General features: G+C 33.5%; 1 protein-coding gene across 1 annotated transcript in view; it reads left to right on the top strand.

Moving 5' to 3' along the window:
* The window catches only part of URI1 (URI1 prefoldin like chaperone), a 64,870-nt gene that overhangs the window by 8,718 nt on the left and 34,164 nt on the right, over positions 1 to 21,988 (top strand). The window contains 1 exon segment of the mRNA XM_036833299.1: positions 16,362 to 16,396. Coding sequence (XP_036689194.1) covers positions 16,362 to 16,396 — 35 coding nt within the window.

Raw genomic sequence — 21,988 nt, 5'->3', positions numbered from 1 at the left:
GTCATAAGGTAATACTATGTTTAACTTTTTGAGGAACTGCCAAACTGTTTTCCACAGTGTTGGCACAGTTTTACATTCCCACCAGCAATGTATGAGGTTTCCAATTTCTCCACGTCCTTGTCAACACTTTGCTTTTTTTTTTTTTTTTTGGAATAGAGCTATCCTAATAGGTGTTAATGTCATTGACCTATTGTGATTTTGATTTGTATTTCTCTAATGAAAAAGGATGTTGAGCATCTTTTCATGTGTGTTTTTTTGTTTATTTTTTTGGGCTGTGCTGGGTCTTAGTTGCAGTATGTGGGATCTTCATGGGGCATGTGGGATCTTTAGTTGTGGCATGCGTACGGGATCTAGTTCCCTGACCAGGGATCGAACTCCGGACCCCTCCATTGGGAGCACGGAGTCTTACCCAATGGACCACCAGGGAAGTCCCTTTTCATGTGTTTATTGGCCATTTTTGTATTTTCTTTGGAGAAATGTCTATTTAAGTCCTTTGCCTACTTTTAAATTGCGTTGTCTTTTTGTTGTTGAGTTGTAGTTCTTTATTTATTCTCGGTATTTAAACCCTTTTCAGATGTATGATTTACAAATATTTTCTCCCATACTATATGCTATCTTTTCACTTTAATGATAATGTCCTTTGATGTACAAAAGATTTTTTTTTAATTTTTAATTTTTATTTTAATTTATTTACTTTCTGGCTGCGTTGGGTCTTCATTGCTGTGCGTGGGCTTTCTCGTTGTTGCGAGCAGGGCCTACTGTTTGTTGTGGTGCGTGGGCTTCTCATTGCGGTGGCTTCTCTTGTTGCGGAGCACGGGTTCTAGGTGCATGGGCTTCAGTAGTTGTGGCACACAGGCTCAGTAGTTGTGGCTCACAGGCTCTAGAGTGTAGGCTCAGTAGTTGTGGCACACGGGCTTAGTTGCTCCACGGCATGTGGGATCTTCCTGGACCAGGGCTTGAACCTGTGTCTCCTGCATTGGCATGCAGATTCTTAACCACTGTGCCACCAGGGAAGTTCCAAGTTTTTTAATTTTGATGAAGTCCAGTATATCTATTTTTTCTTTTTTTGCTCCTGCTTTTGGTATCATATGTAGGAACCCATTGCTAAATCCAAGTTCATGAAGATTTACACCTAGATTTTCTTCTGAGAGTTTTATGATTTTAGCTCTTATTTTTAGGTCATTGATCAACTTTGAGTTAATTTTGTTTATTACTCATTGATTGTTGAGTTTTAAGAAAATTCACCTAGGATATTGTCGTCTGAAGACTCATAATCTAAGATTTAATTTATATTAATATTTTCACCATCATCTGTATCTAGTTGTGCTATCCAAAATGGTGGCCACTAACTACATGTGGCTATTAAGTTTAAAATTCTAATTAAGTAAAATTTAAAAAATTAAGTTTCTCAGTCATAATAACCACATTTCAAGTGCTCAATAGCCACCTGTGACCATTGGCTATTGCATTGGACAGTGTTGACTCTGAAGATTTCTGTCATCAAAGAAAATTCTATTGGACAGTGCTGGTGAAGAGAGCTGCTATCTTTTTTATTCATAGTTTAATTTGTTTAACAATTGTGAAGTGTCTTTTTCTGTCACTTTTCTTCTCCTTCCCATTATGGACAGAAAATGAAAATTTCTGAATTGTCAACTGTGTTTGAAAGCTAAAACCAGACTACAAAGATGGTGTCTTCTTCAGTCTTTTACACTTTTTTGAAAGATGATGCAGTACTTTGCTCAATGCAGTAAGAAAACTGAAGAATGATTTTTACTATTGATAGCATATTCCTTCTAGATGATTCCATGATTCCTCAATTACTTGTTATATAGTTTTCTTTAAGCATAGTTTGGGAAAATTGATGAGTAATCATGAAATCATTATTAGGGTGATGAAACAAGATGCAGGAAATATATAATCAGTAGGATCCTATAATGTGTCTTAGGTTTATGAAGAGGTTCAATGCACTCATATATAATTGCAAGATAGAATGAGTTTTAGACTTTTTTTTAAGTAAGTAAATTTTCTCTTTATTCTTTGCAGTATCTCAGAGAATAGAAGTCATGAAATATCAATCCTTTCAAATAGCTAGAACTGTTCAAAAACAAACTAAAAGCTAAAATTGGGTTCAGTGGATCCTGATACTTTGCATTCAAATACATTACCACAAAATTCTTCAACTACTCCCATCTGTATTTGAATCTCCCTTTTTCTGTAGTGAAACCTTGTTCTCAACAACATCTATATTTATTCATTTCCTTTATTCCACAGTATACACAAAATAGTTTTAGAATTACTACATTGATACCACTGCCAACAGCAAACCTATGAGTGAAGTTCATGATTTCATTGCAGTTCAATTTGTTCTTGCAGAGTTAACCCCCTTGGAGTATGCAGTTAGGTAATGATCTCAAAAGTTACTTGAATTATTATTTTTTTTTCTGTGCAGTTATATCTTGGATTTGGTATACAGTTTGTATTGAATTTTAGTGTTTGCTTTTTTATCAGTTTGACTTTATGAGTCTGTAAAACATTTGCATTGTTAAAAATCACAACTATATCAAAAGGTATGGTGAGGTAATTCATTCCCGTCCCTGCTCCTACCTTCCCCTATCGGTAATCTTTACATTAATTTCTAGTTTATCCTTCCTGTATTTCTTGAAAAATAAATACTAAAATATGCTCTCTTATCCCCCCTCCACCTTCTTATACAAAAAGTAGCATATTATATTTGCCCCTCGATTTTCTCATTAAATGATACATCTGGGAGTCTTTGGTTCACAGAGATCTTTCTCATCATATTTTGTGGTTGCATAGTACTCAGGTATATTATCAGGTATTCATCTGGTATCTTACTGATGGGCATTTTGGTGGTTTTCAGTTTTTTGATAGTACTAATAATGTTGCAGTGAATCACTCTGTGCGTATGTTTCTCATTTGTGAAGTGACTTCAGGTGAAGTCCTCAAGGTGGTTTAGTGGTCAGAAGGTAAACTGGTTTAGCTTTATAAACCATATATAATCACCTTTTTGAAGAATTGGTTCTAACTTTCAATTTAGTCTACAGCATTAAATAAAAAGAGGTAAGAGGACTCGATGTTCAAAAACTAGAGAACAGTGTTTTGAGTTCCTTGAATTGGCTATTTCTTGTGATCTCCACAGCCATTTTCAAGTTATCATGTTTTACTTGGAGGCTGGTCCTGGTGGTTCCACTCTTGCTCCCCTTCTACCTTTTTTCCAGAGCTGTCTCTCTTTTTCTGGCAGTGTAAATCGAATTATGTAATTTTGTCACTCTCTCTACTGCTTATAATCCTTTGGTGGCTTCCCACTGTACTTAAGAGTGAAATCCAGGGTTATTAAAATGTGATTTGAGACGCTTGTGTTGTTGGGCTCATCTCTTTCTAGGTTAATTTCAGGGTACTCCCTACTTACTCTACCTTAAGATAATGACATGTTTTGGGGGACAGTACCTTAAATGTGTTTGTTTAAAAAAAACTTTCTTTTCTCCTTCCTTTCTTTCTTTCGTTTGCTCGTTTGTTCTAGAAATCCTAATACAGTATAGCAAACAGTAACCCATTTAATGTATGGATTTGGCCATTATTCCTTATCCTTTGATTTCCTGATTTTATGAACCGAGTAATATTAAAGTTATTGAAAATGAGTGCTTTTTCACAAAGAACAAAAAGACAAAACTGAGTTACCTGTCAGGCACTGTCCTAGATACTGCGATACACAAGGTTTCTTTTCTGCCCTCAAGGGACTTAAAATTTGTATGGAAACATGTTAACAGAAAACTTAATGCAGTGTGATAATTGCTCTCTTTCTAATTGTTTGCTTTTCAACCTACTGTAAACTAGGTGCTACCTCTGTCTTTTCATTGAAATTACTCTACCTAAAGTTTTTATTATATTTCACTTGCCAAACTCAGTGGACCATTTCGCAGATCTGGCCTTACTTGGCCTCTGTGCTTTATTTGAAACTTTTATTGTTTCCTGGTAAACTCTTGAAACTCTCTGTACCATAGGAACTTTTGTGACTCTACTTTTTTATGGCTCTTTCTCTATTCCTACTTAGTCTCCTTAGTGTCTTCATCTAATGCTTAAATGTTGGTGATCCCTGTACTTTACATCACTGACAGTCGTCTCTTCTTACTCTGCATGTCCTCAGATACTCCTATATGCACTCTGCTCTCCCAGACCTGTTGCCTGTTGGGCAGCTTCACTTGGATGGCCCACAAGAAGCTCAATTTCATTTACTAAAGTTAACTTATTATCTTTGTCCCTAATGTACATGCTGTACATACTCATCCTGATTCTGGGCAACATTATTCAAACCAGAGTCTTTTCAGCCTCCCTGATCCATCTTTTAATTTACTAGATCTTGTCAATTGTTTCTTTCTGTCTTTTTTACTTTAATTTTTATTTAATTTTATTTGTTGGTGGTGCTGTGTGGCTTGCAGGATCTTAGTTCCCCAAGCATTGAACCCGGGCCACCACAGTGATAGTGCTGAGTCCTAACCACTGGACCACCAGGGAATTCCCTGTCAATCCTTTCTATGTAATCCATACCTTGTATCTTAAGGCACTAATAGCTTGTATTAATTAGGTTCTTACTCAAAAAATAATATTTCAGATTTTTCAGTTAAATGTTACTATGTCTTTTGATATTGTCAGTCTTTGTTAACATTCTGATGTTACCTGATTGTGTTTTTATTTTAACAGTTCTAATCTGTGAACATGTTATATCTCTATTTAGGGTCTTTAAATTTTCTCATCTGGTCACTTAGTTGGAGTTTGTCTACTCATTTTACCACGTTTTCCACTTGTCACATATTTTTTTATTCCTTTATTTCTCTTCCTTTTGTGTTAGTAAAATATTTGTATTCTATTTTAAACTCTCTTAGCTTTATAGTTGTATGGTTTTTATTTTCCTTTTAGTTATTATCCTAGAGACTACAATATCTCTTTTTTTTTATTACAGTCTACCTTAAATTAGTAGGAAATTATTCATAAATCTTCTGAAATTTTGCCGCTTAGGAAATTATTCAGATAATCTTTTGATGGCTTAATTTCATGAACCAACCCTCCCTTATCTGTGCTATTGTCATATATTTTACTTCTACAATGTTTCTGTAACTCCCTCCACCCCCAAAATTAGGCTTATTATTCTTTTAAACATTCTATTTTAATTTTTATTTAGTTCTGAGCTGGGAGGTGATTCTTTATTCCAACACTTTAAAGATACCATTCCATTATCTTTTGACTTCTTTCATTTCTGTTAGTCTTCCATCAGTCTTATTGTTTTTTTCCCTGAAAAATTTTTATATATTTTCTCCTCTGTCTAATTTTGGATTTTTCATCTTTGGTTTTTAGGCATTTGATTATGATGTGTCTGGATTTGGTTTTCCTTGTATTTACCCTGCTTTGAACATGTAGTTTATTAAATCTGTAATTTGATGACTTGTCAGTTTAGAAAATTCTTATCTAATCTGCAGATGCTGGTCTTATGTCATTGTCTCCTCCACTTCTGGTATTCTGGATACACATATTAGACATTTTCATTGTCTCATATATCTTACTCTCTTTTCTGTATTTTCTTGCTGCCTCTTGATCTGTATGCCATTTTGGATACCTTCTTCTGACCTGTATTCCTGTTAACTAATTCTGTTCTTATGTATCTAATCTACTGGTAAAATCCTTTTACTAAATGCTTAATCTCAGTTACAGTATTTATTCCAAGAATTTATGTTTTGACATTTCTTTAATGAATTCTAGGCCTGTTTTGACATCTTCAGTTTTCCCTCTGTTTTCATGAATATATTAATCATAAAAGAATGTCTTATAACTGCAGTATGTAAATTAAATGGAGCTCTGTTTCTGTTTATTTTTTTCTCTTGATTTCTCGTCAGCTGCTCCTGTTGTCATAGACTTCCTTGTAATTTTTGATTGGATGCCAGACATTGTAGTGAAAAATTGTAGACTCTTGATGATGTTACCTTCCTTCAAAGAGAGGTAAATTTTCTTTAAGCAGCCAGAGTACTAGTGGATCAACACAACTCAGTTGAGAGTTGTTTTTGGATTTTGTTAGGGCTGGTCTGTTTCAGTTTTGCTCTTATTCCTAACATGTAGCCTTTACTTCTAAGGCATAGCTCTAATTCCATATGGAGTATGTCTTTTTCATAGATTATATGGTCATGTATTTGTAGTTTTGTTTCTCTTCTGTTCTGTTGCATTGGATTATTTGCCTGTAGTTTCACCAGTACCACACTTTCTTACTAGGTCTTGATGTAGTAAAATTCCTCTAGCTTTGTTGTTCTTGAAGATTACTTGTACTGTTCTTGACCTTCTGCTTTTTCATGAATATTTTAAAATCAGGTCTGCAGTACTCACAAAATAACCTTCTAGGGTTTTGTTTGGAGTGCATTGAATCTAAAGATCAATTTGGGGAGCATTGACATGTTTACACCAATCCATGAATGTGGTATATCTTTTTATTTAGTTCTTCTGTAACTTCTTTCAGTAGTTTAAGTATATAAATCTTGCATGTCTTTTACATTCATCTCTAGGTATTTATTTTTTATTGCATTTTGTAATTTGCTGTTCATCTTTTGCTAGTATATAGACATATACTTGATTTTTGTATACTGTTAAATTTACTTGAATTCCGTAATTGTTTATCTGTATAAAAGCTCCTAGAAATGCAAAAGTCATTGATTTTTACTGTTCTTTCTTTAGAATATGTATTCTTTGAGTTTTAAAATTTTCTCTGATAATTACCTTAGGTACCCCACACATTATGTATGTTATTTTCATTATTAGTTAGTTAAAATATTTTCTAGCTTTTATTGAGATCTGTTTATTGACCCAGGAGTTTCTTAGAAACATGTTCCTTGATTTCCAAACACTGAGTAGGTAGGCATTTAGAATCTCCACTATGGTTGTAGATTTATCTTTTTCTCTATTTTTTCAGCCTTTGCTTATGCATTTGAAGTTACGCTATTTGGTGCATGCAAATTTAGGACTCTAATAAATTCCTGGTCAGTGGGCATGTTTATCAGTCTGAAATATTTCTGTCTCTAGTGATATTTCTTGCCCTCAGGTATCCTTTGTTGAATATTCCTATGGCTACATCGGCGTAGTTTGCTTTTGCTTGTTTCCGTGATATATCTTTTCATCTTTTAATTTCAATTTCTTTGTGTACAAAATGTGTTTCTTATAACAACATATAGTTGTGGTTTTAAACACAACTGGACATCTTTTCCAGTCTGGAAATCTTTTTCTTTTGTATAGGATATTTAGTCAATTTCTGTATAATAGAATTACTGATACATTTAGTTTCATTTTTATCACCTTTCTACTTGACTTTTTATTTTAAAAATTGTAGAATGTGCTTAACAAAATTTGTCATTTATATCATTTTAAGTATACATTTCAGTGGCATTGTGGTGCGCATTGTGGTGCAACCATCACCACTATCCAGCTCCAGAACTTGCAAAACTGACACTATCTATTAAACAATAACTCCCCATTATCCCTTCCCCTATCCCCTGGTAACTACCATTATCTGTCCCTATGAATTTGATTACTCTGAGTATCTCATATAAGTGGAATCATACAGTGTTTGTCCATTTGTACTGGCTTATTTCAGTAAACATAATGTCTTCAAGGTTGATCCGTATTAGAGCATATATCAGAATTTCTTTTAAAGGCTGAATAATATTCCATTGTATGTATATTGCACATTTTGTTATTCATTCGTCCATCAGTGGACATGGGTTGGTTTCAATTTTTGGCTATTGTGAATAATGCTGCTGTGAACATGAGTGTACGATTATCTGTTTGAGTCCTTGCTTTCAGTTCCCTTGGGTATATACCCAGAAGTGGAATTGCTGGATTATATGGTAATTCTGTGTTTCATTTTTGAGGAACCACCATACTATTTTCCACAGTGGCTGCTCCATTTTACATTCCCACCAACAGTGCACAAGAATTCTAGTGTTCCAATTTTTCCACATCCTTGCCAACATATCTTATTTTCTTTCTTTTTTTAATAGCTATCCTAATGGGTGTGAAGTGGTTTCTCATTGTCTGTTTGACCCACTTTTATGTTCTTTTTTCTCTCTGCTTTTTTGGGCACGTTCCTTTGATTTAATCAGACACATCCTATTGTATTTTCTCCCCTCTGTTAACTTGTTCAAGATACTCTCTTTTTCACCTTAGTACCTTAGTGGTACCTTAGTGCTCTATTTTATGTATATGTTAGCACTAAATATACTATATACTTTTACTAAGCTTTTTTTATTATCCTTTTTTATTGGGGAAATTTTTCCTAGAGATTGCAACATGCATTCATTCATCCCACTTCTTGCATTGTTGCTCTCATGCATTTTAATTCTGTGTTTTAAACACTACAATACAGTATTTAATTGTTCTATGTGACCAATACTGATTTATCTGTACCTTTTAAGAAATTACCTGTACAGTTGCTCTTTAGTTCTTTCTGCTTTTCTATTGCTCCAAATACTTCTTGCAGTAGTTCTTTTTTCCGTTCAGCTTTATTGAGACATAATTAACATATACTGTTGTGAAAGTTTCAGGTATACAGTGTGTTGTTTTGATACATTTATATATTGCACAGTGATTACCACCTTAGCTTGTTAGCTAACACCGCTGTCACATCACATAATTACCTGTAGTATTTCTTCCCAGTGAAAATCTGCTGGTGCAGAATTCTGTTTCTGTGTGAAAAGGTTTTTATTTTTCCTTCATGTTGGAGGATCTGTTTGCTCTGTACATAATTAGATTTTCAGTTATTTTTTTCCAACACTTGAAGATTCTATCCTATTTTCCACTTTCTGTCATTGTTTTTGTTGAAGTTAGCTTGAGCTCTGACTCTTCTTGTTGCTACTTTGAAGGTGCTGTATCTCTTCCCTGCTCTTTCTCCCTCATGCTGATTATAACATTTTTTCTTCGGTTTTCATCAGTGTAACTATGTTGTGCCTTCATATAATTTTTTTAAAAAAAGTCTCTTGCTTGAGATTCTCAGAACTTCTCAAATCTGTTGGTTAATACCTTTCTCTCATTTTTAGGAAATCATATCAAGATCTGATCAGATACCGCTTCTACCACATTCTCTCTTTCCTCTCTTTGTGGATCTTCAGTTATACAGTGTTTCATATGTCTCTTACTGGTCTTTTCTGTATTTTCCATGTTTTCTTTTTAAATCTCTGGACTTTATTTATGGTATTTTTTATCGATGTGTCATCCAGTTCAAAATTCTGACTTTTGTGTTTAATCTCCTGTTAACACCGTTTATTGAGCTCATTTTAGACGTTTCAGTTAAAGATTATCCTTTTGATTCTTGTATAGATATTCTCTAGTGAAATATGCCGTCTTTTCATGTATTTCTTCTATCTTTTCACTATTTTCTTGAATATATTAATAATTATATTTTAATGTTTTAGTTTATTAACTCCAGTATGTAGATTGCATATTTATTTGGTTTTGTTTTGTGTTGTTTTTCTTCTTTTCTTCTTGATGTTTGTTCATATGGCCCTATTTCTTGGTAACTTGGTTATTTTTAGTTAAATGTTAGAAATGTAAATACTCCTGAAGTATTTACGATTAAATATTAATATTTTAGTATCTTTAAAATTGTAGATACTCCTGAAGATGATATCTTCCTCTGGAGAAGTTTCACCCTTTCTTCTGCTAGGTTGATAAAATAGGAGTTGGATACCTTAATCCAGGCAGGTACTGAATGGAGTGCAGGTTGGGTTTTGTTTTAGTAAGGTATCAGCCACCTTGATTCCTTCTTGGCTTTCATCTGAAAACGTAGTTCACCACATTTCTTTCCTTAAAGGCTTCTGAAGTTTTGTTCCATCAGTTCCCTGAGTTCTGCTTTTCACACCTTCAGTTTAGCTTTTTGGCCTTTTCAGCCTCAGAATTTGGCACGTCACAAGAAGAAAACAACCATATGCTTAAGACCGCTCATGTCTCTGATTTTGTTATTATAGCCTTCTCAAGACTACTTTAAATTTCTGCTCAGGAAAAACATAGTTCTCAGCCTCTTCCCTGTGCCTAGAGTTGTCCAAGAAAAAAGCATCAACTCACTTCTCCACAATTATCTCCTGAATTTTAGTCCCTCTTGTTCTCATTGCTTTGGCAATTCTTAGATGCCTTTTAAGAGATGATTTTATATTCATCTGGCTTTTCTAGTTTTCAGAGGGATTATTGGTTTGTTATCAGTCTTTTCTCCCTACTTGGAGGTAGACGTCTGGAATAAGTTAAGCTACATAGCTACTTGCAGTGATTTAGTATTAATTTTGCTATAGTCTCACTGATAGTTGGCAGTGTTTCTTTAAAATAAAAATTTATTCCTGTAATTGGTGCAGGGTGGCATTTCAATTTGTTTTGTCACTTGTGAGGATATTTTTTCCCTGTCCTTCTACTATTATCTTTAATGAATTATTTGTTTTCTTTGAGATCTTCACAGGCATATTTTCATTTCTACGTAGCAAGTTTACTTACAAAGTTTTCTTAATCAGTTACAAACCACAGAAATGAAAGTTTGGAAAGTATTTACTATAAGAAGTCAGGAGGAACTAGGGTAGGGTTATTTTATTTGTGGGTGTTTGTTTTGTTTTCTTGTACATTTATGTTGTTACTTCGTAGACCAGCTTTGTTAGATTTAGCTTGTGCAAATCCGTTCGTGGTCACCTTTTCGGGTCCAGTGTCTGTAATCACCTCAGTCTCTCTCTGGGTCCAGGGTAAACTTGACTGGCCCAGTTAGTGTGGATCCTCTGCACTCACACTGGTTGCAGATGGAGAAATGGGGTCCTCTGCCTATTGTAGATGAGAGGAGGGCGGGGTTTTAGGGAGTAAGGTGTGGGAATGGAGAGGAAATGATTGATATCTCTAGTGAAACAATAGGCAGGCAAGCTACAATTCAGGCAGTATGTCACATTCAGAAATACAGGTCACAGTCTCCTGTCTGCAGTTCAGAAGTCTTAAAAAACAAAACAGAGTTATTTCTAAGTTTTTTGGCATATTCATTTGTCAGTGGAACTGATTTGAGTGAGGCATTTTTTTCCACTTTGAACATTCGTATGTTTCCTTGCAAATGTTCTGTAAAGTATGATACGTGTAATGTATTACCTTACTAAATTACAAAAAGTTCTAAATTGAGAAACATTTTTTCCTGAGGTTTTTGGCTAAGTGATTGTAGACCTATACTTTAAAAGGACTTGTTGCACACTTACTGTATGTCAGGTGAGTACATTGGTGAATAAAGTAGATCTGGCCCATATCTCATTGCTCTTTCATCCAGTACAATTAGAGTTTCCTGGATATCTAATTCAAGTAATACCAGAAACAGAACCCTCCAAACATGTCAGTGGCTTCATGCCTAGAAATACCGCTGGATGTAATATATGCTGTCAGTCTTAACTACTTCCAATGTGATAATGGAAAAGAATATGAAAAAGAATGTATATGTATAACTGAATCACTTTGCTGTCCAGCAGAAATTAACACAACAGTGTAAACTAACTATACTTCAATAAAATAAAAAAAATTTCCAGTGTAAGAAAACTGTATATTTATTAGAATACTTGGTATTATGAATAATAAATAATTGAAAAGAGCCCTAACTTGTAGGTAAAACCAACAAGGGAATGGGAAGTACAATACCAAAGCATGTTAGATGTGGTTCCAATATTTGTGTAAAAAGAAAGACTGTGTTTGACTATGAGAAATGCATTAGAAGCCTGGGTAGGAGAAAACAGGGCTAAATGTAAAAGTAAGGATTAAGATGATAATTTTGATTCCATCCGAGCTACAGTTTGGAAAAAACATTTAAGTGTTTTAACAGTGGCTTATAATTGGAGTTAACTTTTGGTAGTAGTAGGCCCACCTTTGTTATTTTCACTTTTCAGCATATTTAAAAAGTAAATTTGTTTAAAGTTTTTATACAGAAACACTCAGTTTATTGTAGTTTATTACTGCTTATTGCTATTTATTTTTTAGGAGCCTGTAGTGATTTCCTCCCTTCTTTGCAGAGAGGCTTATTTAAAAGACCTGTAATGTTTTACTAATTTTGTTGAAGTGTACTTACTATATATTTTGGTAATGACATTTATACATCTATTTGATTAATTGACAATATGTCCTTTAAGAAATTAATTTCAACCATTTAAGGTAATAGTGCATGTCCAGTATCTATTGGTTTTAGCCACCACTGATAATTTTTTCCTTTTTGACTCAGCAGCTTTAAAATTATATGATCTGTTTTGACGACATAATCTATCAAGAGAAGCAAACCATGTAAATGTAGACAGATCTGATTAGTACAATCCTCAGATTGTTACTTCATACATTAACCTGAACAGGGATAATTTGAAATTGCAATACAGTGAGAAAAGTTTTAGAAGTAAAGTGAAACATTTTTGAGAGAAGTACATGCAGACTTACCCTTTTAGGCTTTCTATTGTAGTCTAGTTTTAATGTGGCACTGTTCTTACCCTGGAAAACTCCTAGGTTGATGCCCCCTTGTGGTCTGTTACCAGAACAAATAGCACAAATGGAAATAAGTAATGGAGGTCTTAATACATGTTAAGTCATTCATTGCTTTCTTTATAATAATTTTTTAAAAGTGGCTTCTGAGGAAAAACAGCAAAGGAAAATTATTCCTGTATTCTATATACTTTATTGGTTTTAAAACTTACCAAGTATTTTGTAACTGAATGCACATATATGTTAGCTGGACACTGACCTAAAAAATAGGTTGTTGGGTAGACTATCATTGTTATCCTGGGCATCTAACTCGATTAGTTATAAGTGCCTTAAAATATGATAAGATGTGATAGTAATTATAAGGCTATCCAACTACCCTCCCCCCCCAACACACACACACACACACACACACACACACACACACACACACACACACACGTAAATGGGGCTTGGGAAAACTTGTTGTTTATACTTTGCTTGACCTGAGAGGGCCAGGAGTTGTATGAGGCCATTGGAAGGAATAAAGATTTTTGTTAGTGTATTGGTCAGTTTAAGCTTATTTGCTTTTCTTGACATTATTGGCAAGGTCTCGTTAGTGTGTGAGTGTGGATTTGTGGAGGAAGTGGAGAAGTAGCAGCATCAGTCAGTGTTTTAAGAAAGACTGCAGATATAAACAGCTGCTTTTCCTTTTACCCAGTAAGATTCATGATGGTTGAAAGCAGTCTAATACAGTGAGTATGGGCTTTGAGATTAGATAGGCCTGGTTTTAAAACTGATTTTATCTCTTATCAGTTCTTGGGCAGTTGTATAATATTGGGGAAGTTACTCCATCTCTGAACATAGGTTTCTTCTCTTTAAGAAGAGGTTAAGACCCACCTTAGTGAACTGTTTCATCATATGAAGTCTTGGCATTTACCACTGTTATTATTACTTCTTAGGTAAAGGGCCATTTTGAGTTATAAAGAAAGTGTACCATAGGATTTTCTTACTCTTGGGCCATAGGTAAAGACCCCTGATGGTAGAATGAATGTGTCTTTTAAGTGGTAAATCAGTTCATAGTCGTTTTTCTTTAGTGCAGACTTAGTGTTGTGCTACTGCAGAAGTACGTATTTTACTTATAAATTTTTGGCTATAAGTGTGATTTTATTAAAGAATTTACTAGGTCAATTATTTTAATACTTGAAGCCTACTAACCATTTATTTTTATAAAAATGATTCAATAAGTTTTTTTTCTTTAGGAGTAATAGTTGCATGTTCTGGCAGATTAACTTAAAAAAATAAACTAGTATTGTTCCTCGATTGCCATCTTATTTTAAAAAAGCTTGTGTGAAGGACAACAAAGTAATGAAATGTTTTTTGTTGTTTTGCTTTGTTTTTCAAAAGTTGCTTTTAGAACCAGGCTCACTATCTTAGTCACTTTATTTAACAATAATTAATCTGAGTCCATTTCAGAAGAAATAAGGTTATTTGGAGTTATTTAACTTAACAGAAAAAAAAGATTTTAAAACCCAGATAAGTTCAACTTTGAATCATAAGATTTTCTCCTTTCCATAAATTTCCTTGGCAGCTAAGCTGTAAAAATTTACTAATTTTTTTCTTTTTGAATACTTTACTATAAAAAAGAAAACTAGAAAGATATCTCAAAATACAAGTGCAGCTGCTTGGGTTCAAATGTTTGTTGGAATTAGGTGGACTATAAATCATGTAAACAAAGATTTAACTGTAGACGTACCATCAGAAGGCTATTGTATGTATTCATACCTGCCTCTTTCATGTTTTCCTTTATTTCTTGGGTTCTCAAAATATCTAGCCTACATTTGGATAATGTCTAACTGAAGACTCTTGTTCCGAACCCTGGATGAAACTAATAAAGACTTTAATGAAGACAGTATTTTGTTGGTGAAAATTTCTCTTGTAAATTATGAAATGGATTTTTGTTTTTTTATCCGTAAATATCTTGGGGACACTTATTTTAGGAAAGAAAAGGGATGGGGAAAAGATAGCTACAGCAAAGTGGAGAGTTAAATAGTGAAGGGTGATGGCAAGAATACATGCCATTCTACCAGGAACTTGTTTTTTAAACATAAAAAACATATGTGCCAAATTTACATATTTACTAATTAAAAAGGCTTCCTGGAAACATTAAGTAGACTTATCTTCTATAACCTTTAACATTGTCACTAATGGATATTGCATAGAAAATTTCATCGAAGGTCCTTTAAATAATGTAAATGATTATGAATATGTAACTAGTTAATATGCAGCTACGAAAGGATTATCATGTAGAGGTTAATGAACATTCTGCTCTTATGGTTTGCAGGGCTTTTCTTTTTGTGCTTTTGGCTCACTTCATGCTTGGAAACACATGCATTGGGATTGGAAAGCATCCTGACTGTTTTTGGGTCTCATCTTTTAATAGGGTTGTTAAATAGAAACTTTATAAAAAGGATTTCATGAAGATTTTTTTCCTTTTCAATTTACATTTAATTCTGTTTGTCTATTTTATAATTACTGCCGAATCAGAAACAGTGAAATGGATTGATGGAGTTTTAGCCTGGCTCTTCCAGATGTAAAGTCAGTACTCTATTGTACATTATCACTGTTATTAAGTGTTGCTGTGTGATTGATACTTACTGAGAGATCTTTATTCTAAAACCGACTTTTTATGCTGAGTTAATGTGTAGTATGGTTGGGTATCTGACTACAGCATGTATTTTGGTACAGAATTGCTGCCTTAGTATTTATTTAAAATGTCCTAAAGGAAGACATTTACTTCAGGAATTAAATGTTATAAAATAGAGGAATTTAGTGACAGGCCAAAAAAAAAACGACTTGTGATTTTTGGGTGAAACATGGAGCTTATATAAGATACAATATTGGTATTTAGAACAGTGAACAAGAGCAGAGTTTCAAACCATGTAATACTGCTGTGTTTTTCATGTGACATTATATTAAGCATATTGGTTTTTATCCCTTAGTTTCTCTGTCTCTAAAATGGTGCTACAGTATTTGAGATTACTGTTTAAAAATTTTATTAATGGGCAGTTTAAAAACATGATTAGTAATCTTTGAAAACAGTGCTGTTTTTTTCTTTTTAAATTGCCATTCACGTGTTTTTTCCTTACTGGTTAGTGTTCTTAATTTGTTTTCTGAGCATTTTAAGAATCTACTGAAATATCTCTAAGGAAAACAAATAGCTTTTATGTTTAATTTCATTGTTTTGGTATTACAAGCATAGCTTAAGCTGGCTATGAAGTGCTTAAAATTTTATCATAATTCACTGGGGGGACAAATTGGCTGTTCAGAGCATCTCTTTATCCCAAGTATTTCTTCTTGAAATGTAGTAGAAAAATATCACTGTACTCATTTTCAGTGCATCAGAATAAAAATTACAGGTGAAAACGTTTGGAGATATACTGACAAAATAAAGTACTTTCACTACTGTCATTTTTTTAAACTGATGAAATGTGGATGTTACGTTGGTTTTTTGTTATTTATAACATTTGTGTACTCTACAAAATATGTAACATTGAAAACAGGCCTGCAGATTGTACAAAATACTAGTTATCTTATATCGTATGTCACCTAATAGTTATGAAGCGGGTTTTGTACCAAAGTATGAATCGGAAAGCTGTAATTTGTTCTGCAGTTATCAGCCTGCATTAGAGGGGTATGATAAAGTGTGCTGCTTAAAAACTAACATTCACATCTCTGTGCATTTGACAAATAAAAATGTATATTGAGGTGCTTTTAAATCTGTAAAGCCACTGTTGTAGTTTTCTGATAGAATGATTTTGTAGCTTTGTGCATAGCCCTGTTTTTTCATGAGTAGTTATCTGTTTTCATGACAGGTGGTCACTAACTGCCAAGAGAAAATCCAGCATTGGTGAGTGAAAGATGGTTTTATTACATTTCTGAAATACTAATGAGGTCATCTATTTGTATAAAGCATACACATTTTTTTGTATCCCATAATTGAATTCTTCTAGTAATCTCCATTTTGAATCCTTTTGATACTAATTTATATTGTCTTTCATCGTTTACTGAATTACATGTTCCCTGATTTCCTGAAGTTGTGTCACCATTTGTGTTTAATTGCTTTCTTTTTTCCTTTCTTTTCTTGTCTTTTTTTTTTTTTTAAGTTAGAATAGTGTTACTATCATTATGAAGTGGAGACAGGAATTTCTGAACCTGACTAATCATAGCTGTATTTGGGGACTATTTTTTATATATGTAGTAGAATAATAATTTGAATCAGTTGTTTTAAAATAATGATAGAAATATGCACAGATACATTTTCCCAAAGTTTGAAAAATCTAATTAAGTGCCTGCATCTCAGAACTTGATTTAGAGACCACACGTTTCTAGAGTGCAGAGAGAAAGCAAGCATATCTATTTTAATGTGCTAATCTATAGTTAATAGGACAATGCTTGGTAATAAATAACACACTTTCCTGTGTCTTGTGAGGAAAATGCTCAATTTAATGGTGAATAAAATCTTACGAGTTGTCATGAGGTATAGCTGTTGATCTTACAGATATCAAATTACAATATATCCATGCTGTGTTTACGAAGATTTTAGTGAGAGAACAACAAGAGCTGTCTTGATTATTGTCTGCAGGGTTATTGCAAAATCACGGTAACTGCCCCTTTAGCGGTGAGATTAAACCTTTGGTTATACAACATCAAGCATATAATATTTTAAATTTATTTTAAGAGGCTTTTTCTTCATGCCTGAGAGATCGCCAAGGAAATAATTTATAGTTAGTGTATATCAAATGTTTTTTGGTTTAAATGCACATAGGCTGCAGGCAGTGGATAAGAGTGAAAATCGGTGCAATCTGTACACATCATTTTATTAAATTCTGACTTCTGGCTTGCAGAAATAATCTAAAACTAAATAATATCCACTTTATAAATAAAAATTCAGGGACTTCATTAATTTTCAATAAATGCAGAGTTGTAGTTGCATCCACTGGTGGTTTAAGTCTGTCAATATTTCCATAATGGACCATTCGCTTTTCATTTTACATTCAGTCCAGGTTAAAACTTGAAATGTGAGTCCTCGGTCAAGGAATTAACCATTTTCCCCCTGCTAATTTGGCCAAAGTGATCCATTTTACGAATAATTCCCAAGGGAAGTCTTATTAATGTGGACTTTACTCTATTGGTTTTGGTAAGGAATTCACGAAATTAGTAAAAGGTTGATTCACTCAGAATAGATACTAAATTACACAAATGTGTGACTGACAACTTGCTTCTGGTTTAAGATTGTTTCCCTACCAGACTGAGAATTCTTTAAGGCTAAGGGACATGTTTTCATCCTTTTATCCACAGCACCTCCTACTGTGTTTGGCACATTATAGGCACTTAATAAATGTTTGAGTAAGTAAAGACCAAATATTTGCTTATTTTTTGTATAACGTTTTTATAAGTACTATAGCAGTACCCAAGTCTGATGAGCTTGACAGACAGAAATGCAACATTTACTTCAGGGCAGGTTCACATGACTCAGTCTCAATTTCCAGTTTTCCATAGCTCTCCAAACTAAAGCAGCTTAGCATATTTACTTTCACATATCTTAAAGTAATATAGTACCTTATCTATACATTAAACAATTAAAATAATTTTTTCCACTTAGAATTTGCTTTTTCCTCTGAATTATTTTTAATATGGCTCAGGAAACAGACTTTTATGTTTGTTTTTAATGAGGGTCTGATATTGCTAGAATCCAAATGGCCAGTGAATTCACGAATTTATTATATTAAAAAACTGAAACCAAGTGTCTCCAATTCCTCTGAAAGCCAGGAAATTGCTATTAGGGAGCATTGTGGAATTCTTGTGATGTTTTTATTATCTTAATTCCACAAACAACGATTGAGTTTCTGCCATATGCCAGTATTATGCCGCTGTTTGGAAGTGAAAGACCCTGCCACGGAGAAATGCATAGTTGGGCACTAAACAGGGAAATCACAATAATTTTGTGCTATTTGGTTGGAGATAGGAAGCAAGAACAGAGACTGGAGCTATTTTTAAGGGTGTCTCATGCATTGCTTTTAAAAGCATGTTGCTTTTCACTCTAACCTTTGGCATTAGCATAGTCTAAAATACAATTCATGTACCTAAGTTATCCTTTTTTATGAGTATATACCAATATAATGAGGAGCAAAATAACATGTTTTTTTAAAAAATGTAGTCTTATGCTAGTGATGTTTATGCTCATTTGTGCAATTTTAAAGGATTCTTTAAGGGATGAGTATGAATATTTTACCTTAAAATTTTTCTTAAGAATGTAGGCCACAAAGTAAAAATATTTGTAGAAATGTAGGAGTAAAAATGGTCTGGGGCAATGGAGTCTGACCCCAGAAATCTCTTCCAGAAAATTAATTCAAATCCCAGAACTTTGGTGACCTAAAGACATTTATAGTATTTGTTTAATTAGTAACAGATAAAAAGGAAATGTTTGAGCCTAATAGTTGAGAATTTGTGCATCACTTTTAGAGCTAATAGTGGTTATCAATTTAGTGAAGATTTAAGAAAATTTTTAGGTACAACTAACTTTTTTCCTTACAATCCTTTTTACTTAACTCAGGAAATAAGGCATTATAAAATCCACACACTATTTTCTCATGTGGACATATGGATATACTTCCTAGTGTTTGATCCACTAGGGGCTGATTATTCTGTTTGTAGATTATTTGTAATTTTTAATCTTTTAAATTCTTCCCTAAAGAACATGGGATTTGGAGCCACAGACCTACATTTGACTCCTGTCATTTACTAACTTTGTCACTTTGGGTGAATTACTGAGATTTTTAGTTTTCTTGTTGTAAAGTGATGATGATAACTACTTAACTTGAAGGTAAAGTGTGAGACAATGTCTATGGAACATCCACACTGGCACTCAATAAATATTAATAGTAACTGAAATCTTTTTTGAAAAGTTTAACTAATTGTCAGATGAAGAAAGAAGGAAAAACCAAAAAACCCTCCAAAGCTTTGTAAATATTCCGGAATATTTTGTATTCATGCCATTATCTTCTTATATCATGATGGAGAGATGGCTTCCTGAGTGGTATTGTTAAAGCTTTATATTAATGTTTTTAAATAACTTTTATTATGAAGAATTTCAAACAAAGGGTGACAGAGTTCTGTATTGAACCCATATGTACCCATCACTCAGATTCAATGATTATCAACTCATGATTGCATCTGAACTGTTTGTTTCCTTTTAAAATAGCCTATCCTACCCTCTACCCCCACCTCAATTTTGACATTACTCTGAAGCATTTCATTTCATCTGGAAATATTTCAGTATATATCCTAAAGACATAGAAGATTGCATATTAGCTGTTTAAATTTTAAATTAAAAATTTGAAATTGGGCAGTATATTTATAAAGTTCAAACTTTAAGAAGTACGAAAGGGTATAAATGGTATGTGGTTTCCCTCTTACCCTTGTCTTCCAGTTCTCACTTCTCTTCTTGGTAAACGACTGCTCTTTACCAGTTCCCTGCGAATCTTTTCAGAAATTATTTGCACAAGGGGTGTGTGTATGTATGTGTGTGTGTGTGTATGTGTGTATGTATATGTATGTGTATTCATCCACATATTTATATATATTATGCTCCCACTCTTTGATAAAGATGAAATCACACTGTACACTGTACATTTAATACTCTACTTTGGAGATTGTTTTCAGTCATTAATTAACTCCTATTCTTTATGTTCCCATGAACTTCATTGTGTGTCAAATGTCTGATTTTTAGCGTTACCAAATATTTTTTGCTACTTATTTTTTTTAAAATAAATAATGGCCACATGACTGAGAGTATGACTTACACAACTCAAAATACATCCTTGCTAAGCTGTTGTATCCATTATTTATTGTTCTTTAATAAAATTACTCCAAAATGTACTGGCTTAAAACAGCAACCATTTACCTATATATGGTTCTTTGGTTGTGCATGTTGGACTGAACTTACCTCTGTTGTTTTCTCCTGATCTTGTTTGGACTCACTCGTGTGGTTGCAGCCTTGTGGTAGCTGGGTTGCCCAAAATGGCCTCGCCCACAAGTCTGGTGGCTAGTGCTTGGCTGTTAGCTGGGCCTCACTCTCCATGTGCTCTTCCTCTTGCTTACTTTACATGATGCTATAAGGGCAGCAAGAATGGAAGCTGCAAGGCCACATTCTGTTGGTCAGAGGAACTCATAAAACTAGACCAAATTCAAAAGGTGGGTAAATAGACTCCACATGTTGGTGGGAGGAGTGACAAAAAATTTATGGTCATTTTTAATGCACTATAGATGACTTCTGTTGAACATGTCCCACAGAAAAAAGAAGTCTCATTACTTGTGTTGATTTGTGAGAATTAAATGGAATATGGTATCTGATGCCTGGCACATACATATCATCTGTATGTTAGGCACTGTTTGTAATCATAAATTATATGCATATGAATTATGTAAAAAAAAAAAAGTCTTGTTTCCTGCAAATTATCTTGAGAGTTTTAAGTAGTAAAGATATCTATGAAATTACCTGAAGCAAACTTAAATGAAAATATAGAAAAAGCTATTTTATATTGCTCAGATGTTTAATTTTAGAAATAATAGCTTTAAATTTGGATGTAAAAATTCTGAAGCATGTGAATTTTGAGAGAGGGGGGATTGTAAAGCAAACGACATTTGTTATTTTTCAAAGGAAACTGGAAAAAAATAGTATTTTAAGAAAAAGAGTAATTAGTTTCTAGCATAGGTTATAGTCAAAGTATATAGTGAGAAATAACCAAGAGAGCATGCCTAAATAGTTAAAAATCACAAGTGAAGATTTGATGATTTCTTTCTTTCTTTCTTTCTTTCCTTCCTTCTTTTTTTCTCTCTCTTTCTCTCTCTCTCTGTCTCCCCCCCTTTCTTTCTTTCTTTCAATTCCTCTTTCTAGTTAGTCTGTACAAATGGATGAATATCTGTATCTACCTCTGATGTTTTTGAGGGATACCTTGCCCCACAAAAGCACTGAACTATTTTAGAACAATGCTGTGGTTTTATAGTGTGTTTCTCATGAATTACCTGAAACAGTGTTTTCTTGACTTGCCTTCATATGCTTATATAAAATTTATTTTTTGTGCATGCTATATGAAATATCGATCTGCATACCTTTAATACTTTAAAAACATTTATTCATGATGATGAGTTCACTCCTCAACGTTAGGTAAGTTTGGTAACCATATTTTTCAGAGTCTTCATTTTACTGACCACAAAGTTTTCAGTCACTGTTTTGTACAAGCCCTCTGTTTGGGCTTTTTTATTTTTATGTGTCATAAAATCTTCCAATTTTCTGAAGATTTTACATACCTTTGTTGTTGGGATTTCTGTTGTTATTATGAAAATGTCCTTAGGGGCAAGGGCAAGAGGGAGGAATCATATATAGAAACCCCCTTCTCTGTCATTCTTCAGCTTTTTTTTTCTGGTGTCATGTTTTAGT

The sequence above is a fragment of the Balaenoptera musculus genome, chromosome 19 (assembly GCF_009873245.2).
Source record: "Balaenoptera musculus isolate JJ_BM4_2016_0621 chromosome 19, mBalMus1.pri.v3, whole genome shotgun sequence".
NCBI lineage: Eukaryota > Metazoa > Chordata > Mammalia > Artiodactyla > Balaenopteridae > Balaenoptera > Balaenoptera musculus.
The sequence above is the reverse complement of the archived record's forward strand: the minus strand, read 5'-3'. Positions and strand labels throughout refer to the sequence as shown.